Source organism: Cynocephalus volans, chromosome 2 (assembly GCF_027409185.1).
Source record: "Cynocephalus volans isolate mCynVol1 chromosome 2, mCynVol1.pri, whole genome shotgun sequence".
NCBI lineage: Eukaryota > Metazoa > Chordata > Mammalia > Dermoptera > Cynocephalidae > Cynocephalus > Cynocephalus volans.
In genome coordinates, this window is record NC_084461.1 from 104,504,216 (window position 1) to 104,527,950 (window position 23,735).

At 35.5% G+C, this 23,735-nt stretch overlaps 1 protein-coding gene across 5 annotated transcripts in view; it reads left to right on the top strand.

Annotated features, from left to right (window-relative positions):
- DMXL1 (Dmx like 1) overlaps positions 1–23,735 on the top strand; it is a 149,905-nt gene that overhangs the window by 46,099 nt on the left and 80,071 nt on the right. For 4 of the 5 annotated variants that reach the window (XM_063088204.1, XM_063088200.1, XM_063088201.1 and 1 more), the window contains exons 11-19: positions 469–722; positions 832–1,516; positions 1,605–1,726; positions 4,243–4,332; positions 4,413–4,515; positions 7,769–7,888; positions 8,184–8,405; positions 11,571–13,256; positions 14,629–14,736. In XM_063088204.1, the coding sequence (XP_062944274.1) occupies positions 469–722; positions 832–1,516; positions 1,605–1,726; positions 4,243–4,332; positions 4,413–4,515; positions 7,769–7,888; positions 8,184–8,405; positions 11,571–13,256; positions 14,629–14,736 (3,390 nt within the window). The remainder of the gene's footprint in view (positions 1–468; positions 723–831; positions 1,517–1,604; positions 1,727–4,242; positions 4,333–4,412; positions 4,516–7,768; positions 7,889–8,183; positions 8,406–11,570; positions 13,257–14,628; positions 14,737–23,735) is intronic. The other variant, XM_063088203.1, reaches the window with a different exon arrangement.

The following is a 23,735-nucleotide window of genomic DNA, read 5'->3' on the forward strand; positions in this document are numbered from 1 at the left end:
ACTAGTGTAGAATACTCAGGTTTGGATAAATTTTGTATTGTAGAGAACGTACAAATTAGGTTCACATAATATATTTTAAAAATTTAGTCCCAGAATTATAGCCCCAATTTCAGCTCCCTCATATTATCATGAGCAAAATTGAGGTCCAGAGAAATAGTGTGTCTTATTGATGGTTAGCTGAGGGATTAGTTGTAGGATGTCTGGGTTCAGAAATCAGCTTACCTATTTTACAGTTCAATATTAATCCTTCTACCAATAAACTATTGACTCAGTCCTATAGGCCTTCTGATTACCAAGTAAACTCCAGTAGCTTCATATTCCTGGAGCAATGTTATTTTTAAAAGGGAACCTATTTCTTATTAATATGAAAACTGTTATGTTTTTCATCTTAAATGCATTTCTAAAGGTCTTTATTTATACTAGCAATCTGATTGTATTTACTTGGTTCATGAACTCTTTTGCTTATAGAAATGGATAATGGTGTTGATGATCTAAAAATAAATCATGAAAAGAAGGAATTTGGTGGTGATAAAATGGTACCAAACTCGTGTTTTGCACCATTACCATCAGCTGCCATTGATCATCAGATTGAAGTACTTCTGTCTGAATGGAGTAAAAATGCAGACATGTTGTTCAGTATTCATCCCATGGATGGTTCTTTGCTGGTTTGGCATGTGGATTGGCTGGATGAGTACCAGCCTGGTATGTTTCGTCAAGTACAGGTACTATTGTTATGATCTGTGGAGAACTGTTTGTTTATGGGTGGATACTATTTTGTAATATCTCTTTATATAATTTCATATATTCTAATGCTTGCTTTCTTAATTCTAGGTGTCCTTTGTTTCCAGAATTCCTGTAGCTTTCCCCACAGGTGATGCAAACTCTCTCTGTACAAGCATAGTGATGTATGCCTGTACGAAGAATGTTGACTTGGCTATTCAGCAAGGGAAACAAAAACCTTCTGGCCTCACCCGTTCCACATCAATGCTTATCTCTTCTGGTCACAATAAATCATCTAATAGTTTAAAATTAAGTATTTTTACTCCTAATGTTATGATGATTTCAAAGCATGCTGATGGTTCTCTGAATCAGTGGTTGGTCAGTTTTGCCGAGGAATCTGCATTTTCTACAGTTCTCAGTATTTCCCACAAATCCAGATATTGTGGTCATCGCTTTCATCTTAATGATTTAGCTTGCCACTCAGTATTGCCATTATTGCTGACAACATCACACCATAATGCATTAAGGACACCAGATGTTGATAACCAAAAGCAACCTTATGATGCTATAAATGTTGAAGAATGTTCTTTGACAGAACAAAATAAAAGCACTGTTGACATGGCATTTCAGGATCCCAATGCAGTTTATAGTGAGCTTATTCTTTGGCGGGTTGATCCAGTCGGGCCATTGTCTTTTTCTGGAGGAGTTTCTGAGCTTGCCCGGATTAATTCTCTTCATGTTTCTGCCTTTTCCAATGTGGCGTGGCTGCCCACTCTTATACCCAGTTATTGTCTAGGTAAGAATTCTGATTTTATTTCAGTAATTAAGATTTTTTTGACATTATCACTAGAGTTAAATTTAAAATGTCTGTAAATACTTTCTAGGTGCATACTGCAACTCTCCTAGTGCATGCTTTGTAGCAAGTGATGGACAATATCTGAGATTATATGAAGCAGTTATCGATGCCAAGAAGCTTTTATGTGAGCTTTCCAACCCTGAAATTTCTGTAAGTAATGGCTTTTAAAATGGTTTAAGTAGATAATATATTTTTAGATAATAATAATATATTGTGACATATACTTTATAATAAATGTGTATCTTTGTTGGTTTATTTTTTTCACAATTGTTTTGTACCCTTATAGTGATTCTAATCTCTTTTAAAAAGAAACTTTTTTTTTTTTTTTTTTGGCTGGCCAGTTGGCTCAGTTGGTTAGAGTATGATGTTATAATACCAAGGCCAAAGGATTCAGATCCCCTTACTGGCCAGCCACCAAAAAAAAAAAAGAAACTATTTTTTTCATTCGTTGAAAAAGTAGAGCCTAGTCTACAATGCATGTTTATGTAACACTTTTTTGCTTATAGATCAATGGAGACTACTGGCAGTATAATGTGGAAGTTATGGTGGTTCAACTGCGTTTTTTTTCTAGGCAAGGAGAACTGGAATAACAGGAGTAGAATTTTAACCTTAAGCGTGAAAGGAAAGAGCCCTCAGCTTGAATGCAATTCAGGCAGTAGTCCTTTAATACCGTTGCAAAGCTTTTGCTTTATGACAGGCCACACTTCTTCCTATGCCCAGCTAATAGCAACCTACAAACTGCATTGTCTCAGCACCTCCAGTAAGCAAGCATTTCCACTTTTTTGGTTTGGGTGTTTTTTAATGTCCCATAGGGTCGTCTTCAGATGTACTGAGCCTTCTGTTTAAGGGATTCAAGCCTTCTCCCCAGCTACCAGTTAATGCATTTGTTAATGCTCTGGTTAGAAAGTTGCATACATGTCTGTGTTCTTCTCCAATCCTTTTTTTTCATAAGTTTATTTTTAATGTGTGATTTTGTAGAACACAAAGGTTTTCCAAAACATATATATAGTGTTATAGTAGAAATGCACATATCTATTGAGGTTCTTCTATTTACCAGGCATTCTTTTAAGTGCTGGGAATTTAGATGTGAACAAAACAGAAAATTTGTACCATAGAGCCTATATTCTAGTAAAGGGAGATGGGGAAAAAACAGGTAAAAATATATTAACAAATACTATGGAGAGAAACAGTGTCGCAAAAGAGATAGGGGGTGTCAGGTAAGGTGCTGGTCAGGGAAAGCTTCACAGAAAAGGTACCATTTGAGTAAAGACTTGAAGGAGATGAAGGAGCTAGATATGTGGATATTTAAAGGAAGGGTGATACAGGAAGAAGGTCAGCCAATTAATTCAAAGACCTGTAAGCCAGAGCATGCTTGGTATGTAAAGGAACAGTAAGGAGGCCATTGTGGCTGGAGCAGAGTATGTGAAGTGAAGAGTATTTAGGGATGAAGTCAGAAAGTTAGCCTGGTCACATCATATAAAGCCTCATAGGCCATTGTGATAATTTTAGCTTTTACTCTGAATGACATGGAAACCATTGAAAAGAATGATAGTGTGTTATGATTTGACAGATTTTAAATGGGTTAGTTTGGTGCCTTTATAGATTAAATATGGGAATCAGAAGTGGAATCAGAGAGACCAATATGGATGCCAATACAGTAGTCCAGGAGAGGGGCAGGGTGGCTCAGAATGGTAGCAAGTGGTAACAATAGAGATGCTAAGATCTGGTCAAATTTTGTATGTATTTTGAACTTTGAATAAAGAGAATGATTACTGAGATTTGTGCTGAGCGTTAGGAAGAATAGAATTGTCCCACGTTGAGATGATGAAAAATGTACGAGAAATAGTAGGTTTTGAAGGGCAGAGGGATTTAAGAGACTGGCTTTGGACGTGCTAATTTTCAGATGTCTGTTTGACATCCAAGAGAGCTAGTAGATTAGTTTCTGGAGTTCAGAGAGAGTTCTGGCCTAAAGATATAAAATAGATAGTTGTCAGCATATAAATTTAGAGTTGTGGAGTTAGATGAGATAGTCGAAGGAGGGAGTATAGTTAGAAAAGAGAAATGATAGAAAGATAGAACACTGGAGCATTCCATTATTAAAAGTAGGGTGAATGTGGTATATAATGGGAGATAAATGAAGAAAGTATTTCAAGGAGGAAGTGATCACCGGGACCAACTGCTGCCAATCAGGTATGGTGAAGATTGAGAATTGACCACTGAATTTAGTAATGTGATCTTGACTAAAGCAGTCAGGACATAAGTGGCTCAGTAAATCAGCATATGTAAACATTACATCAGCTTGTTTCTTTGGCTCTATCTTTCCCACCTCAAAATTAATGCTCAAAAAGCACTGACTGTTAAAACATTGCCAGGAGATTGAAGTCAGTCTTTCACATTTATGGATGTAAAATATTTTTTTGGTCTAATAAGTACCAAGCATTGCCTTTGGTTTTCTCTGTACCTACTGAGCTGTAACTCTTATTCATTACTATGTAATTCCTATTTAGATAAAGTCCTAGAGTGTTTATAGTTGAATGGGACTATATTTAGCCCTACTTGAACTGAATTATTATTTATCTCTTATGCCTGGAATTCCATGTTATTTGCTGTTAATTACTTTTGAATTTAATTATTCAGTAAAGGATATATCAATTTTTTTAAAACAGAAATATGTTGGTGAAGTGTTTAACATCGTCAGTCAACAATCAACAGCCAGGCCAGGATGCATTGTTGCATTAGATCCCATTACCAAACTTGTAAGTATTATTTTTCTGGCTACATAGCATTAGGTAAATAATACATATGTCAACTTATGTTGGTATTTATTTACTTTCAGCATGGCAGAAAAACCCAGCTGCTTCATGTTTTTCAAGAAGACTTCATATTAAATAACCTTGAGAAGAAAAGTCTGGGGAAAGAAAGCATTCTATCTAATGCAGGTAAAGAAGAAATTTTTATGTAATGAGAAATGCTATGTAGAGTACGCTAGGCAGTTAATAAAGGTGAATATAAAGTTATATTATTAACATTGGTATAATATTTCATATTGTCTATTTGAAGTTCAAATTGTTCTGTGTAGGTTTGTAGAATTATTTATCATAAATATTGGTATCTTTTTTTATTCTTAACCAGGTAATAAACATGAAAAAGTTAAAGGGGTTCTTAGTTATATGTTTTTTTAAAAGCATAAGAGAAATGTTTTATCATTAACATGTGAGTGCTGTTTGCATGGTTGGGGTCCTGTCATATCAATTTGGATAATACAGACACCTGGACTTTTAGAAACCTATAATTTAAAGAAGTAGCTTAAAACTTCAAGTTAAGGCCTGAATAGTTGTTCAGTTGGTTAGAACATGGTGCTGATAACACCAAAGTCAAGGATTTGGATCCCTGTGTTGGCCAGCTGCCAAGAAAAAAAACAAAAACACCTTCAAGTTATAAGGTCCTTAAAGACTAAGTGTCTTAATTAATACTTGTATAATAAAACAGTTTTGAAAGTTTTATTAAAGTCCTCCACCCGACACTGACTTTTACATAAAGGAAAACTGAGGAAAATAGAACTAAAATATTTTGATCAGCAGTCCCCATTACAGAGCCAAACCAAACTCAAAATGGCTTTCCTGAAGACCAAAATCTTATAAAGCATCCTTATAGTATATGCCTGTTGCTTAAAGTCAGTTATCAAGCCTCAAATAATATTAACTATTGTTCTCTGTTTGTTCCAGTTTTTTTTCTTACTTCTCTTGTACATTATTTCTTTTCTACCTTTTCAGTTTTTCTTGTCATTTGAGCAGTACTCCTTAGAGTTCTGCACGTTTATGCTGAACATTTCTTACCATTGCTTTCATTAGGCTTTTCTCAGTTTCTCTGAGAATGCATGGACTATGCCAATACACTTTATTCATGTGCTTTTGTAATTCTGAATGTGGAAATATACTAAAAATGGAGAATAAAGATGTTGGTATAGGATAAAGGATTATTTATGTAAACAAAAATATTCTTTATCTTTTTTCATGTACATATGTATTATATTTTATATAAATATATTTTTTGGTGGCTGGACCTGTATGCGGATTCCAACCGTTGAACTTGGTGTTGTTATACTGCGCTCTAACCAACTGAGCTAACCGGCCAGCCCTCTTTAAGGCTTTTGAAAGAAATTACTCACCTGTGCTTACAGTTGAGTTTTGCTACAATCTTCATCTGTTCTAGTGTTTTCTTTTCTAGGATTCTTCAATTTTTATCTTTTTTTCTCTTATTTTTTTCTAGTTTTTCTGAAAATATTCAGGGAATTCTTATTTTTTTTTACTCAAAAACTATTATCTTCATTATTAGTTTCCCAGACAATACCCAAAGAATTATGTTTTCATCTTCTTTTGTTCTGTTGTCCAGAAGAAAAGTGTTTTACAGATGTTTACACTTTTGGAACATTCTTTCTCGTTATTGAAATAATCAGAAACAGGATTGATTTCTCTTCTCTTTTGTTTTAATCCCTTATTTTTTCTTTCCTCTTAATTTTTTTTTATTGAGATTGCTCCTTCTGAATCTTAATTCTTATAATTTAAATGCTTAACTCACTCAGAACATGTTACCGAAGTTACCTTTTCATTTAGTATTAACACAAGATGATTTAAGATACGTGTGGTTATTCTTCTTTCATTTTGTTCTTTTGAAAATTTTTTCCTATGTAAATTTAAAAGGGCAATCCTTTGTTCCCTAACAACAGTTGCTTTCTGGTTTTTTACATGTTCTATGATTTATATCATTTTTTGTGTTTTTGTTTTGTTTTGTTTTGGGGCAGCTAGCAGGTAGAGGGACCAAACCCTGGACCTTGGTGTTTTTAGCGCCACATTCTATCCAATTGAGCTAACTTACCAGCCCTGTATCATTTTTATAATGTAATTCTTATTTACATAATTTTGTACATAATGAAGAATAGCTTACAATGAAGAAACTTGGATTAAAATCTTTTGTGAAAAAGTTTTTTTTTTTCAGGCAATAATGAGCCATTGGTTTTATGATACATTTTAGAAAGATGAACGTAGCTATTTTGAGCAGTTTGTGTGCTGTTTATGCTTTTTGGGCCAAGAAAATTTTTCTCGAATGATATGTTGTATAATGAATACATTGGTCATTAGGTAAATATCATGAATAGGTCATTTTGTTATAGAACTTACATTAAAAAAAATTTGGCAATACAATTTTCATCATGTTATGTTGACTTAAAGTACATATCATGTAGTTCCTCTCTGTTTAGAAATTTCCCACTTAATGTGGTCTAATCTGTGTGAACAATTTAATAGTCACGACTGGAATATATGACTTTTTAGGCCTATGAATTCAAAAATGAAATTTAAACATAGCATACATGTAATTGTTAAAACTTTAAATTAATACAAATTCATGTAGTAAAGAAGCTGAGTACATTCTATAATGCCACTTTGTATTTGGAACCCTGGGTAAAATTTTTTAATGTTGCCTTTCTATAATGTGTGTAACTATATATTATTTTACTAGTCACTAATCAAAAATACTAGCTTTTTCCATAAATCCAAGTGGCTTAAAATGTTTATATTTGCTTTTGTTTATTTTTATGTTTGGCATTGTGTATTTGATTTCATTATAAAGATCTGAGAATACAGTTCTACAATATGATTATCCAGTTCTGGTAGATAGTTTTGTGTGATTGGTTGAATTTGTTTATGATCTGATTGGTTTAAACATTTGTCAGTTATGAATATTCAGAAGTATGCAGAGTGGTAATCAATGTCAGAGAAAAGAATCATACTTGTGTTGTTTATAAGAAATGAGTCTGTTAGTGCTACCTGATTGATTACAAACATCTGTCAGGAGAAAGCCAAAACAGCAGTCATATTACTTTCTGACTAAGTAATGATGTCAAGTCACCGATACACTAGTAATGTTATAAAATAAAGTCAGTGATGGTGTAACGTTGAGTTAATGATTACAGTGCTGGGGATTATATGTAATATAATGAATAATGAATAAATTATATTGCTTTAGATGAATAAGTAATTTTCTACAGCAAACACATTCTAGTAAATATAATTTTCTGAAACAAAAAAAAATTTTTTTTATTTCTTTTTTAATCCAGTTATTTTAACTTGGTATATTTGGTAAGTTGTCCCATTTATCCATGTTAATGGTGAAAAATATCATTAATATCAATAGGCAGCTCACCTAATGGATTTTCTGAAAAGTTCTACCTAATTGTAATAGAGTGCACTCAAGACAACCGTTCACTGTTACGCATGTGGAATTTACATTTAAAGTCAATCCCTGTCTCATTGGGTGAGTCTTTTTTTTCCATTTTGTAACTTTAAGTAGACTTAAATTAACAAATTATACATGATTAGACAGTTCAGGGCATATTTATTAAAGCCATTCTAATCTAGTGGTGAAAATTGTAGTTTATTCAGTTCATTCAAAAAACAAAATGATTTTCTCATTTTCTTGCTGTAAAGAATCATACTAATGTGTTTACTATATATTTTTTATAAAGGCAGTTTTGTATTGTAAAATGTAGCAGTTGTAATATTTAAAGAGTTATACCCCCAGTTTTTGGTTCTTTTCTTATGTTTTGTAGATGAAAAAGTCGATACAAGTATATCTGAAGCAGTTTGGCAGTCAGAAGAATATTATTCTTCTTCTCCAGAGAAGATCCTATCTCCTTTTTCACAGAAATATCAGACTTGCAAAGCAAATCTTCAGAGTACCAGCAAGTTGACTCTGTTTTCAGAAATGGTTTATAGCCAAGAGTTGCATTTGCCAGAAGGAGTTGAAATAATAAGTGTTAAGCCATCAGCAGGTTTGTAATTTTTATGAAAAGAGACTAATTTAACTTTATAATCCATGAGTGTTTACCAGATATTTAAAAAAAGCTGCTGCAACTACCACTTAAATCTACACAGAAGCAGAAATGGGAATAATATATTTAAGTACCCTAAATTGAAGACTTAAATTTCTCATTATGTTTTCAGATTATTCTGATATTTGTCAACAAGTTCTAGTCTTAAACATTGATTTCTAAAAGAAAATTTTTCGTTGTCCTTTTGAGAAGACAAAGTGAAAGTTTCTAGAGCAGAGATGGTAACTAAGTTGTACCTTATTTGCCAGTTTTGATAGTATTGGCAGTGGTTGCCTGGAGCCACGTGCTAAGGATTCTGAGTGTGTGGTTCCCATTACATATTTATTATCATTTTTCTAAGACAGTGATTTTCAAAATGTGGTCCCCAGACCAGCAGCATCAGCATTCTGAGAACTTGTAAGAAATGAAAATTCTTAGGCCACACCCCAGAGTTACTGAATCACAAATTCTGGAGTGGTGCCCAGTGATCTGGTCTAACAAATCTTCCAGGTGATTCTTACGTACACCAAAGATCAAGAACCACTGTTCTATAGTATCAAGAATACCAAGACAAAAATCTATTTTCTTATTATCTAATTCTTTCATTTTCTTTCTTTTTTTAAGGTTTTAAAATTTTTTTAAAATCTTAATTCTTTCATTTTTCATAGTCAAAGTGTGGTCTTTGTTCCTTTCGACTACTTTGTCATTTTTTTAAAAATTCTTTTTTTTTTTTAAAGCTAGTCAAGTATATAGCCCTCTGTCCTTTTTTTTTGACTGATTACTTTGAATGCTTTTCAGTTTCCCATTTTGTTATCAAGTACTTAATCTTTTCTGAATGGTGAAGTTCACAGGAGTTGGGGGAGTTAACAGTGTTCTAATTTTTGCATTCTACTTCTTTATATCTTTTAATAAAAAAGGCATTGACATAAGGTAAGTTAAAGTTCGAAAAAGAATGATTTTTGCATTGACGGAATTTGAAGTGCTGCTATCATTTGCCAAAAATTATGATCTTCACTACTGAACTCCAATTAAAATACTATGGAAACTATAGAGGAACTGAAGATATTTATGAAGACAACCCTCGTATTTAACTTTGACCCCAGTTGTTTAAAAGAAGAAAAATCCTATGGAAAAAGAAGGGATTTGTTTTGTTAGGCAAAAAGAGTAGCATATGACGAAAGCCTTTTTTCTAGTCCTATAAATTTTTAAAAATCAGTACTATTGGAAAGGATAAGATCTTTATTCTTTGTTCAGCTCAGGGAAACCAATGGAGAATGCTAATTGTGTCCTTTTGTAGTATTGCTATATTCCTTCAGGACTTTTTAAAAAAAACCTTACTATAATTATGGTAAAAAGTATTTTAAAATATAGTAAATGTCCTGTATAACATTATTATATTACAATTAGTACTTTATGTTTAATAGTTTAGGACAGGAGTTAGCAAACTGTAGGTCACCCTCCTGTTTTGTAAGTAAGTTTGGTTGGAACACAGCCATTTCTATTTTTCTATTGTATATAGCTGCTTTTGCGCTACAAAAGCAGAGTGGCAGAGTTGAGTAGTTGCAACAGGGGCCTTGTGGCTGGCAAAGCCTAAAATAGCTTTTTTTAATCTGGTCCTTTAAGAAAAAATTTGCCAGCCTTTTGTTGTAGGAAACCTAAGTAAATATTAAGTTCCACTTAGGAATCTTCTCAGCCTCGGTTATATTAAATATACCTCAATTGTGAAGGGCCCTGTAAAATGACCACTTAGTACTTTGGTAAGCATATTTCATTCATAATTATATTGAAAAATATGGAGAAGGATCCAGTGAACGTTGACAGATTTAAAAAGATGTATTGATACCTTTAAAATTAGATTTTTTTTTCCAATGGAAGGAATTACTTTGTTTTATATATATACATATATATTTTTTAAATTTTTAAAATTTTTATTGAATCCAAATTGATTATACATATTTGTGGGGTTCAACATTGAGATATGTTGATCAAATCAATATTACTAGCATATATATTGCTACAAATTGTAATTATTCTTTATGCCCCTTGTCCAATCCCTCTCTATCCCCTTTTCCCTCCTCCCTCACCCATCTAATTACCCTAGATTTCTTCTCTCCCTCTGAAAGAATAATGGTTACTCTGTTGATTTGCTGCCCAAATTATCTGTCCAGTGCTGAGAGGCATGATCAGGTCCGCCAATACAATCATAGAGCAGATGCCTCTTCTGTCACTCTGAAATGGGCTTTGTGGAGAGAGACATCCTCCTCCTTTCTTTGTCTCTGCTGGTGACTCTTCTTGTGTCAATGCACTCCAGTGGCTGGCAGACCATCTGCATGGTGGTTGTGGCATCTAGCCACCTTCGCAGCAGCCATGGTTATTGTGGTGGCTGTGGTGGGCCACCCACATGGAGGAGATGATTTTGGCATGTTCCTTGGTGTTGGTGGTGTGCCTGGTTGTGGAGAGTGTCCAGTCCCCGGCTCCATACCCCGAGTCCCGAGGCAGGACCCAAGGCACTGGCAAGGTAGTGGGGTCCAGTCCCGGCTTCAGTTCTCAGGTTCCTGGGTGATGCCCCGAGGTGCTGGTCATGTCAATGGTTGTTGGCAGGGGTCCTGCCCCTGGCTCCATGCCTTATGTCCCCTGATGGGCCTCAAGGCATTGCTGGTTTGCCTGGGCCAGAACTAATTTTTTGTCCTTTGCTTACTTCTAACACGGGGGATAAAATGAGATTTATAATATATAAAACTAGCAAAGAGTTGTGAAGTGAAAGCAGGATTGAGAATCAGGACTAGAATTCAGGTTTTTAAATTCTACCGTAGAGTAATTTGATTTAAGCACAAGGTACTTAACATGTTTGATCAAGGGTCCTTACTTATAAAATGCAGGAATTGAAGTAGCTTATCTCAGAGTTCTTTTTCAGCTGTAGGTTTTGGTGATATTTTCTTTTTATATACCTTTTTGATGTCATTGAAAGCTTCTTACTGATCTCATTGATCTTTAAACTAGATACAGACTGTCATGTTCTTAACATACAAAAGGACTAAATGTATAAATAGGACTAAACCGTTAGTACATAAAAATAGAAGAATTTACCCAATTTGACGTTTTGTTAATGAATTGTTTTTATTTTAGGACATCTGAGTTCTTCTTCCATATATCCTGTATGTAGTGCTCCTTATTTATTGGCCACTTCATGCTCAGATGAGAAAGTAAGATTCTGGAGATGCAGAGTAATAGATGGAGAATCTGCCGCATCAAAGAATGGAGAAATGGATCTTGCATACATTTGGGAAGAATGGCCATTACTTATTGAAGATGGACTTCAGAGCAATAGTAGTATATCTGTACCTGGTAGGCCTATAGAAGTTAGCTGTGCACACACAAATCGTTTGGCAGTAGCTTATAAGCAACCTGCATCTAATATTAGATCTTCTCAGGACTTTGTAATGCATGTAAGTATTTTTGAATGTGAATCTACAGGCGGTTCATGTTGGGTCCTCGAACAAACAATTCATTTGGATGAGTTAAGCACAGTGTTGGATTCTGGCATTAGTATTGATAGCAATTTAGTGGCCTACAATAAACAAGAGACATATTTATCCAGTAAAGAGAATATCACATCAAACACAAAGCATTTAGTTCACTTAGATTGGATGTCTAGAGAAGATGGTTCTCATATCCTGACTGTAGGAATTGGATCAAAACTTTTTATGTATGGACCCCTCTCTGGCAAGGTACAAGAACAGACTGGTAGGGAAAGCCTGTCATTTCCTCTCTGGGAGAGTACTAAAGTTGTACCTCTTTCTAAATTTGTACTATTACGAAGTGTGGACTTGGTTTCTTCTGTAGAAGGCTCCCCACCTTTTCCTGTTTCTTTATCATGGGTCCGGGATGGTATCCTTGTGGTAGGAATGGATTGTGAAATGCATGTATATTCCCAATGGCAGCCATCTTCTAAACAAGAACCTGTTACAACAGATTCATACAATGGGAGCACTCCATCCATAATAAGTTTAGTAAAACAGAGTAACTCGTCAAGTTCTGGGTTACATCCTCCAAAGAAAACTCTGACTCGATCCATGACCAGTCTTGCACAGAAAATATGTGGAAAGAGAACTGCATTCGATCCTTCAGTGGATATGGAAGATTCAGGTCTTTTTGAAGCAGCTCATGTACTTTCCCCAACTTTACCTCAGTACCATCCCTTGCAGCTTTTGGAACTCATGGATCTAGGCAAAGTTCGGAGAGCAAAGGCCATCTTGTCACATCTCGTCAAGTGCATTGCTGGGGAAGTTGTGGCTCTGAATGAAGCTGAATCCAATCACGAACGCCGCTTTCGGTCTCTCACCATCAGTGCTAGTGGAAGCACAACCAGAGACCCCCAGGCATTCAACAAGGCTGAAAACACAGATTACACAGAAATAGATTCTGTCCCTCCACTTCCTTTGTATGCCTTACTTGCAGCAGATGATGATAGCTGTTACTCATCTTTGGAGAAATCTAGTAATGAGAGTACCTTAAATAAATCAAACAAATTGTCAAAAGAAAGTTATGATGAGCTTTTTCAGATCTCAACTCTAATGACTGATATTCATGTGTTAGAGACAGATGTGGAAAATACAAAGCCCAAAGTTATTGACCTTTCACAGTACAATCCAACTTACTTTGGTCCCGAGCATGCTCGGGTTCTTTCTGGCCACTTACTTCATTCTAGTTTACCAGGACTCAGCCGGATGGAACAGATGTCTTTGATGGCCTTAGCAGATACAATTGCAACTACAAGCACTGATATTGGAGAAAGCAGAGACAGAAGCCAAGGTAAAACTGAATGCTGTACAGCATTGGAGGAAAAACATGATAATATTTTTAGTTATTTTCACAGAAAATAATTTAAAATAATAAAAATGATGCCATGAAGGATTTTTTTGAAACACCGTTATTGCCTTCAACACTTTTTAACTTTAATCTATACTGTTTATACAATAAATCATAGTACTATGAGGAAATGCACAAAGACTAATGCCAGTCATTTTTACTAATTTTTTAGTAATATAAAAAGTTCAACCAAGTTTTTTTGAGTTTAGCAAAAGTTAACAGATTTTTATTGGACAATTATTTTAGGTACCTGAAAATAAATGGTGGTTTCTGTTCTTTTCCTCATGTTTTAATAATCTACCATTAAAAATTATGTTTGGTTTTTAAAATACTGAGTTTTAATAAAAATTAACATTTGTATATACTCTTGAACAACAAATATAAGCATAATAAATTAGGTCTTTTTCTCACCCAGAGAGTATTTAAAAAAAACATCCTGAGTTAAAAACAAATTTGAAGAGAATTCCCATCAAATCTCAAATAAGGTCTGGAGTTAGCAAGTCCAGCCCTGTGTACCAGATATAGGTCCATAGGACATACCCTTCAAAATAACTTGAAAATATGAGGTAAATTTAAGGTAAGATAATTTTAAACTCCAAGCAAAAAAAAAAATAATAATAATTTAAAAATTTTAAATTTAAGGAAAAAGTAAGTTGGTCATGAATCTTGACATTTTAGGAAGTATTACTAATAGATTCTATTTTTTGATGAGAATATGTTATAGGTATTTTATGTTTTTAATCATATAACGTAAAAATCAGGCCCTTCCACTAGATAACTGTTTCTTCCAGTGTTAGCAGTAGATTATTGGGATGGGTGTATGATTTGAATCAATGCAGAAAATATTACTGCAACATATGCCACAGAGAAGTTAAACTATTTAAAAATTCAGTCACATTTTAAATGATTTAAATCAGAGGAGGTCACATTATAAAGAATGTAATAGACCTTGGAGCAATTAATTTTCTTCTTTATTATTTTTCCAACTATGTAACTATACTGCTTTTTCTGTAATATAAAATTGTGTGGAATAAAAAAATACTAGAAAATGTTTTATTTATCTTTTTGGCATCTGGCTGGTCCAGGCATCTGAACCCATAACCTTGGTGTTATAAGGCTGCTCACTAACCAAATGAGCTAACCTCAGATAACTTTTTTTTCTTTTTTTTTTTGCTAGTTTAGGAATGTTTTACCCCCCATACTTGGTGCTGTAACATATGCTGATTGTCAGAAGTATTAGTATTACTTGTGTTTTGCTTACAAAATGGTTTTTACAAATAAAAATAAGTAAATACTTTGTCTTTTTCTTTTTTAGGTGGAGAAACTCTTGATGAATGTGGGTTAAAATTTCTTTTGGCTGTTCGACTCCATACCTTTCTTACAACTTCCCTTCCTGCCTACCGAGCTCAACTCCTGCACCAAGGTAATTTTGATAGTAATCTATTAAAGGGAAGTAAGGCAAGTAGAAAAAGAGAGGCTTGTGAACTTTTAAACTTGTTTTTGCCCAGACACAAATATGATGACAAATTTGACACATATTAGGTTTCCTTTATTTTATTATTATTATTATTTTTTTTAATAATTTATGTATTGAATCAAAATCGATTATACATAGTTTTGGGGTTGAACATTGAGATATGTTGATTAAATCAGTATTACTAGCATATATATTGTTACAAATCGTAATTATTCTTTATGCCCCTTGTCCAACTTCTCCCCCTCCCCCCTCTAATTGCCCTAGATTTCTCTCCTTCTGAAAGAATAATGCTTACTCTGTTAACTTGTTGCCTAGATGATCTGTCCAATGCTGAGAGATGTGATCAGGTCCCCCAATATTATCATAGAGCAGATGCTTCTTCTGTCACTCTGAAATGGGTTTTGTGGAAAGAGACATCCTCTTCTTTTCTTTGTCTCTGCTGGTGACTCTTCTTGTGTGAATGCACTCCAGTGGTTAATGGACCATCTGCATGGTGGCTGTGGTGTCTAGCCGCTTTTGTAGCAGCCATGGTTATTGTGGTGGCTGTGGTGGCCACCCACGTGGGGGTGCTGTTTTTGGCGTGCTCCTTGGCACTGGCGGTATGCCTAGTTGTGGGGTGTATTTGGTCCCCTTCTCCATACCTCTGGTCCCTGGGCAGAGCCCAAGGCTCTGGCACCATGTGCCTGGTTGTGGGAGAGGGGTCCAATCCCCTTCTCCATGCCCTGGATCCCTGGGCGGGGCCCAAGGTGCTGGTGTGGTGTGCCTGGTTGTGGGAGAGAGGACCATTCCCCTTCTCCTTGCCCCGGTTCCCTAGGTGGGCTCTGAGTTGCTGGCATGTTGTGCCTGGTTGTGGGAGAGAGGTCCAGTCCCCAACTCCATACCCCAGGTCCCTGGGTGGGCCCCAAGGCGCTGGTTCAATGTGCCTGATTGTGGGAGAGAGGTCCAGTCCCCTTCTCCATGTCCTGGGTCCCTGGGTTGGCCCCAAAGTGCTGGCGTGGTGTGCTTGGTTGTGGGAGAGAGGTCTGTTCCCCTTCTCCTTGCCTTAGGTCCCTGGGCAGGCCCCAAGGTGCTGGCGTGGTGTGCCTGGTTGTGGGAGGGGGGTCCAGTCCTCTTCTCCATGCTTCAGGTCCCCAGGCTGGCCCCGATGCACTGGTGCAGTTTGCCTGGAAGTGGGAGTGGGGTTCGGTCCCCAGATCCAAACCTCCAGTTCCCAGGCAGGCCCCAAGGTGCTGGTAGTGTGCCTGGCCCAGAACTAATTTTTTGTCCTTTGCTTCTAACACGGGGGAACTTCCTGTGGGAACCAGTACTTGAGCCCTGTGGTTGTTTAAATTGCTACTTTGCTGCTGTTTCCCTAGGGAAGGCTTTTTGTGCAGCTCAGGGTTTAATGGTTGACCTTATAGGTACTTCCGGTTCTCCAGAGACCCGGTGGATCTGTGTTCTGTAGAATCTCTGATCTGGGCCTGGGTTTTTACATCAAACTGCACCCCCATGCAATTCTGTGTTCCCGACCAGTCTCCTCTGAGTGGTCCTATGCTGATTGGGGGGCAGATCAGCTGTCCTTGCTGTGCTCCAGTGTTTCCCTGGTGGGCATGTCTCCCCCACCGCCCGTGCTGCAAACACTTCCCATTGGACAGGCTATCTGCGGTCCCTTGCGATGACTCACCAGCTTCTGAATGGCTCCCGAATGGCTCCCTTTTTTCAGTTGTTCTGGCTCTTCTCTCCTGTGCGGGTCCACATGAACCCTATTGGTGGTCTTGCTGTCCTAGGGGCCGCCAAGGCCCTCTTCTCCCCTGTCGCCTCCAAGTAACTCCATGTGAAGGGCACTGCTGGGGCTTCTGCCACCTCCTGCTCCATGCGCTCAGCAGCTCAAGCCTTAAAGCAGCCACAGCCCGAAATGCTCAAAGCAGCTTTTTCTTTCTCTCATCGTAGTTTCTCCTGCCTTCATGAACTCCATAGGTCTCTTCTCTTCCGCTGAGCTCCAGCAGCCCCAGCTTGGCTGATGTTACGTTTTTATAGCTGTAAATTAGTTGATTTGTGGGAGAGAGTGACACTGTGGACCGTCTATTCCGCCATCTTGATTGGATCTCTTTCCCTTATTTTTTAAAATGTTTATTTTCTCTTAATCTTCTTTGCATAAAACATTGGCATTTTTGATGATAGATGAAAAGAGATAATGTAGAAACGGACTTTGGGCAGTTGGTATTCTGTGTTACGTTTTTAAATGCATGATATATTGAAGGCAAATTAGTATTATTTTATTATCTTTAAATTCTTCTTCAGATTGTCTTTTTTCATTTCGACATTTATCTAAATTCAGCTTTTTCTCCCCAAATTGAATAACATGTTTGTTATAAAAATAATACATTCAAATTTTAAATTTTTACAAAAAAAGAGTACAAAACATAGAAAGTAAAAATTCCACCCTTCCTCAAAACTACTGATAAAATTAATACGTATTTTAGATATTCATTTAATATTAGTGTATTTCAGATATTGTTGTATACTGTTAGTCAGGACTCACACAGTTACAAGTAAAGAAAATCTCACTTATCTTAAACAAAGCAGAATATGTACTGGCTCAGTGCCCAGGAAGTTCAAGAGCTAGAACTGGCTCCCAGCATTATTGGATCTACAGGTTTAAACAGTGTCATTGGGACTCAGCAGATTAGCCTCTGCTCATTGGTCTCTGTCTCTTTTCTTCTCTGTTCCTTTGTTTCCTCTCTCTGCTTCCTTGTGCCCCTCATTCTGCATTTAGCTATGGAAAAGTCCAGCTTAAAATTCTAAATCAAATTCTTTTTTTAAATTTTATTGTCAATTGACAACTTATAATTTTATATATTTATGCGGTATAAAGTGATATTATGGTATATGTATATAAAATTGAATGATTATGTCAAGCTAATTAGCACATTTATCACCTCAAATACTTACCATTTTGTGACAGGAACATTTGAAATTTTAGCAATTTCAAAATATACAGTACACTATTTTAACTGTAGTCCCCATGCTGTGCAATAGTTCTCAAAAACTTACTTCTCCTGTCTAACTGAAACATTGTACACTTTGTACCAACATCTTCCCATTCCGCCCACCGCCCAGCCTCTGGTAATCACCATTCCACTCTTTGCTTCTATGAGTTTGGTTGTTTTAGATTCCACATATAAGTGAGATCATGGTGGTGTTTGTCTTGTTGTGCATGGCTTATTTCATTTAATATAATGTCCTCCAGGTTCATTCATGTTGTTGCAAATGGCAGAATTTCCATTTTTTTTTTAAGGCTGAATAGTATTCCATGGTGTAGGTATACCACATTTTCTTTATCTGTTCATCCATTGATGGACACTTAGGTTGATTCCATGACTGGGATATTGTGAATAATGCTGCAGTGAACATGGGAGTGCAGATATCTCTTCAACATACTTCAGATTCTTTGGATATATACACAGAATTGGTATATCATATGATAATTCTATTCATTCAGATCATATGGTAATTCTATTTTTCATTTTTTGAGGAACCTCCGTACCATTTTCCATTTGGCTGTACGATTTACATTCCCACTAATAGTGTGCAAGACATTTCTTTTCTCTGCATCTTTGCCATCATTGTGGTTTTTTTAATTTGCATTTTTTTTCACGATTAGAAATGTTGAGCCTTTTTTCATATGTCTGTTGGTCATTTGTATGTCTTTTGAGAAATGTCTGTTCAGGTCATTTGCCCATTTTTTAATCGGATTGTTTTCTTGCTATTGAGTTACTTTAATTGCTATTGAGTTGTTTTTTCTTATTATTTTTCTAGTTTATATTCAGTTACTTATGTATTTTGGATATTAACCTCTTATCATAAATATGTTTAGCTTGCAAATATTCTCTCCCTATCCGTAGGTTGTTTTTTCACTCCGTTAATTGTATCCTTTGCTATGCACAAACTCTTTAGTTTGATGTACTCCCATTTATCTATTCTTGCTTTTGTTGCCTCTGCTTTTAGCATCATATCCAAAAAATCATTGCCCAGACCAATGTCATGTTGTTTTTCTCCTATGTTTTCTTCTAGTAGTTTTATAGTTTTAGGTCTTATGTTTAAGCCTTTTAACCATTTCAAGCTGATTTTTTTATATGCTATGAGATAAGGGTCGAATTTCATTCCTCTGCATATTGATATCCATTTATTGAAAAGACTGTTCTTTCACCATTTTGTGTTCTTGGTACCTTTGATGAAAATCGGTTGACTGTAAATGCATGTGTGCATTTCTGTGCTCTTTTCTGTTCCATTGATCTATGTGTATCTGTTTTTATGCCAGTACCATGCTGTTTTGATTACTGTAGCTTACTATTATTACTGTAGTAATATAACCTAAAATCAGGTAGGTGATACCCTCAATTTTATTCTTTTAGCTCAAGATTGCCTTGGCTGTTTGGGTTTTCTTGTGGTTTGTAATGAATTTAAGGATTGTTTTTTCTATTTCTGTGAAAAATGACAATTGGAATTTTGGTAGGTATTGCATTGAATCCATAGATTGCTTTGGGTAGCATGGATAATTTAACAATATTAATTTTTCCAACCCCCAAACACAGGATATCTTTCCGTTATTTGTGCCTCCTCAATTTCTTTCATCAGTGTTTTATAGGTTTCAGTGTACAGATCTTTTGCCTCCTTGGTGACATTTATTCCTATGTATTTTATTTTTTTGGTAGACCATGTAAATAGAATTTATTTATTTATTTATTTATTTATTTGGGGGGTAGTTGTTAGTGTGTAGAAATGTCACTGGTTTTTGTGTGTTGATTTTGTATCCTGCAAAGTTATTGTATTCATTTATTAGTTCTAACAGCCCTTTAGTATTCTCTATGTATAAGGTCATGTCATCAGCAAATAACCACTTTTTTAGTACTTTCTTTCCTATTTGGATGCCTTTCATTTTTTTCTTTTGCTTAATTTCTCTGGCAAGGACTTCCAGTACTATGTTGAATAGAAGTGGTGAGAGTGGGCATCCATGTTTCTGATCTTAAAGGAAAAGGTTTCAACTTTTCACTGTTGAGTTTGATGTTAGCTCTGGGCTTTGCATGTATGGACTTCATTGTGTTGAGGTACATTCCTTCTATACCTAATTGTTGAGAGCTTTTTATCATGAAAGGATGTTGGATTTTGTGAAATGTTTTTTCTATATCTATTAAGATGATCATATGGTTTTGTCCTTCATTCTGTTAATGTGACCAGAATGACATATATTGATTTGCATATGTTGAACCATCTTGAACCCCTGTGATGAATCTCACTTGTTCATTGGTGGGTGAGATTTTTAATGTATTGTTGAATTTGGTTTGCTAGTATTTTGTGGATGATTTTTGCGTCTACATTCACCAGGGATATTGGCCGGTATTATCTTTTTTTGTAGTGTTCTTGTCTGGCTTTGGTATCAAGGTAATGCTGGCTTCATGAAAAGAGTTTGGGAGTATTTCTACCTATTTTTTGAAAGTGCTTAAGAAAGGTTAGTATTAGTTTTTCTTTAAATATTTGGTAGAATTCACCAGTGAAGTTATCAGATGCTAGACTTTTCTTTGGGAGAATTTTTAATTCTCATTTATCTCCTTATTGAATCTTGGTCTGTTCACATTTTCTGTTTCTTCATGATTCAGTTTTGGTAGGTGTTATGTCATTAGGCATTTATCCATTTCTTCTAGGTTAGCCAATTTTTGGCACTTATTTGTTCATAGTAATCTCTTATGATCTGTTGTATGTCTGTAGTATCAGTTGTCATGTCTCCTCTTTAATTTCTGATTTTATTTTAGTCTTCTATTTCTTTTTTATAAAGATAGTTTGGCTAAGGGTTTGTCAATTTTGTTTATCATTTCAAAAAATCAACTCTTACTTTTGTCATTTTTTCCTATTTTTTTCTAGTCTCTATCTAATTTATTCCTGCTCTTATCATTATTATTTCCTTTCTTCTAAGTTTGGGCTTAGTTTGTTTTTCTTTTTCTAGTTCCTTGAGGCATAATGTTAGGTTGTTTGAAATTTTTTGTTTTTATGTATATAGACATTTATTGCTATAAATTATTGTCTTAGAATTGCTTTTTCTGTATTCCATAAGTTTTGGTATGTTGTATTTTCATTTTTGTTTGTCCCCAGATCATTTTTGATTACCCTTTTTATTTCTTTTGATTCTTTGATTGGTCAGGGGCATGTTGTTTAATTTCCATATATTTGTGACTTTTTCAAGATTTTTCCTCTTATATTTCTAGTTTCATGCTATTGTAATCAGAAAAGATACTTGATATGATTTCTATCCTATTACATTTTTCAGACATGCTTTGTAGCCTAACATATTATCTATCCTGGAGAATGTTCCTTGTGCACTTGAGAAGAATGTGTATTCTGTTGCTGTTTTATGGAATGTTCTGTATACATCTCTTAGGTCCATTTGGTCTAAAGTGTAGTTCAGGTCTAATGTTTTCTTATTAATTTTCTTTCTGGATGATCTGTCCATTGTTGAAAATGGGGTTTTGAAGTCCCCTACTATTGTTGTGTTGCAATCTTTTTTTTTTTTCCTTCAGATCCTTTAATGTTTGCTTTATATATTTCGTTGCTTTGATATTGGGTGCTTGTATACAAGGGAGTGCCAAAAGGTTTGTGGAAAAATGGAATTAAAAGATAATACAAATCTTTCCATGAACATTGGAAGGAACTCTGGAAGATTTCGTATTTACAATTATTCTCTTGATTAATTGACTCCTTTGTCGTTATGTAATATTTTTATCTCCTTTTACAATTTTTGACTTAGTGGTTATAATCAGAGCAACTTCTGTTCTATTTTGGTTTCTGTTTCTGTGTTAGATCTTCTTCCATTCTTTTACTTTTAGTCTTATGTGTATCCTTAAAAACGAAGTGAGTTTCTTATAGGTAGCTTATAGTAGGATCTTGTTTTTTTATTTTGTTCAGCCACTGTGTGTCTTTTTATTAGAGAGGTTAAACCATTTATATTCAAAATAATTACTGATAAGTAAAGACTTACTATTGCCATTTTGTAATTTGTTTTCTGGTTGTTTTGTAAATAATTTTTTTCTTCCTTTCTTGCTTGTTTCCTTTATAGTTTGATGGTTTTCTTTAGTAGTATGCTTTAAATACTTTCCAGTTTTGTTCTGTGCATTTACTATAGGTTTCTGCTTTGTGGTTACCATTAGGCTTACATAAAACTTCTTGTATTTATAATAGGCTATTTCAAGCTAATAGTAAGTTAACATTGATCACATACAACTGTACACATTTACCCACCTCTTGTATTCCCATGTTTTATTTTTTAATGTCAAAATTTACATCATTTTATAATTTGTATCCCTTGAAAATATATCTTAGCTATAATTGTTTTTAATACTTTTGTCTTGGAGTTTTCATACTAGAGATAAATGTGCTTTACAAACCACTGTTATGGTCCTAGAGTATTCTGATTTTGACTCTATTATCTATACCATTAAGTTTTGTAATTTCATATGTTTTATGTTATTAATTACTGACCTTTCATTTGAACTTAAACAACTCTCTAGCAATTTTTGTAAGGCAGGCCCAGTGGTGATGAACTCCCTTAGTTTTTTGTTTGTCTTGGAAGGTTTTTATTTATTTCTCTTTCCGAAGGACAGTTTTGCCAGCTGAAGTATTCTTGGTTGGCAGGTTTTTGTTTTTTCTTCTTTCAGCACTTTGAATATATCATTCCACTCTCTCCTGGCCTTCAGGGTTTCTGCTGAGAAATCACTGATAGCTAAATTGGGACTTTCTCATATGTGATATGTCTCATCTCTTGCTGCTCTCAAAATGTTTTCTTTATCTTTGATTTAAGATGGTTTGATTATTGTGTGTCTTAGTGGACTCCTCTTTGGGTTGAACCTAATTGGAAACCTCTGCTTCCTGTACCTGGATGTTAGCATCTTACTCCAGATTTGAGAAGTTTTCAGCCATTATTTCTTCAAATATGTTTTCTGGCTGTTTTTGTCTCACTTCTCCTTCTGCAGCCTCTAGTATATGAAAGTTAGTTCTCTTTATGGTGTTCCGTAATTCCTGTAGGCTTTCTTTTTTTCTTTTTTCTTTTTTTTTTCTTTTTTTTCTTTTTTTTTTTTTGCTCCTCTGACTGGATAATTTCACATGTTTTGTCTTCAAACTCACTGTTTCTTCTGCTTGATGAAATCTGCTATTGAAGGCTATTGAATTTTTCAGTTCAGTCATTGTATTCTTCATCTCTAGGATTTCAACTGATTTTTATTGTTTTTAATTCTCTGGCAACTTCTTGTTTTCTTCCTGTATGTTTTCCACAGGCTATACTCCACAGAAATACATTACTGAAGCTTGCCTCCCTACCTGGGTGGAGCCTTGAGTTGGGCTCTGAGACTGAGCCAAACTGCTGTTTGGAGTCCTAGGCTGGGCAAATGTAGCCCCTAAGCTTTGCAGAAATTCATGATGACAGGTGTCTTTCTGCCTCGGCTGGGCCTTGGGGTGGTGTCTGAGGCTAAGTTGAGCCATTGTTTGGACTGCCAGGTTGGGCAAGTCTAGCCCCTGAACTTTACCATAATGGCCTGAGGCAGGCATCTCCCTGTCTGGGCAGGCAAGGGTGGGCTCATAGGTTGGGTGTAGAGGGCTGGCTGTCCAAGGACTCAAGCCAGGTTGAACTTCCCACTGTTCTTCTGGAAGGAACTAGCTCGGCTCTGCAGGTAGGGTATATGGTTGGCTGGCACCTCTAATTGCATGCCATTGCTGTCAGAAACAAAGAGCTACCACCAAGATCTACATACTGGTTGCTGTGAACTTCGCCTCTTTTTTATTTTTGTTTCTACCTGACCCTATGCAGTCTAGACCATAGTTGTCCCAGGTCGTCTGCATGATGTGAGACTGGCATCAGCTTCCTGGGAAGCATATGGGAATTCTAGGGAAGCTGGATGTCTGCCTTTGGGTCTCTTTTCCTA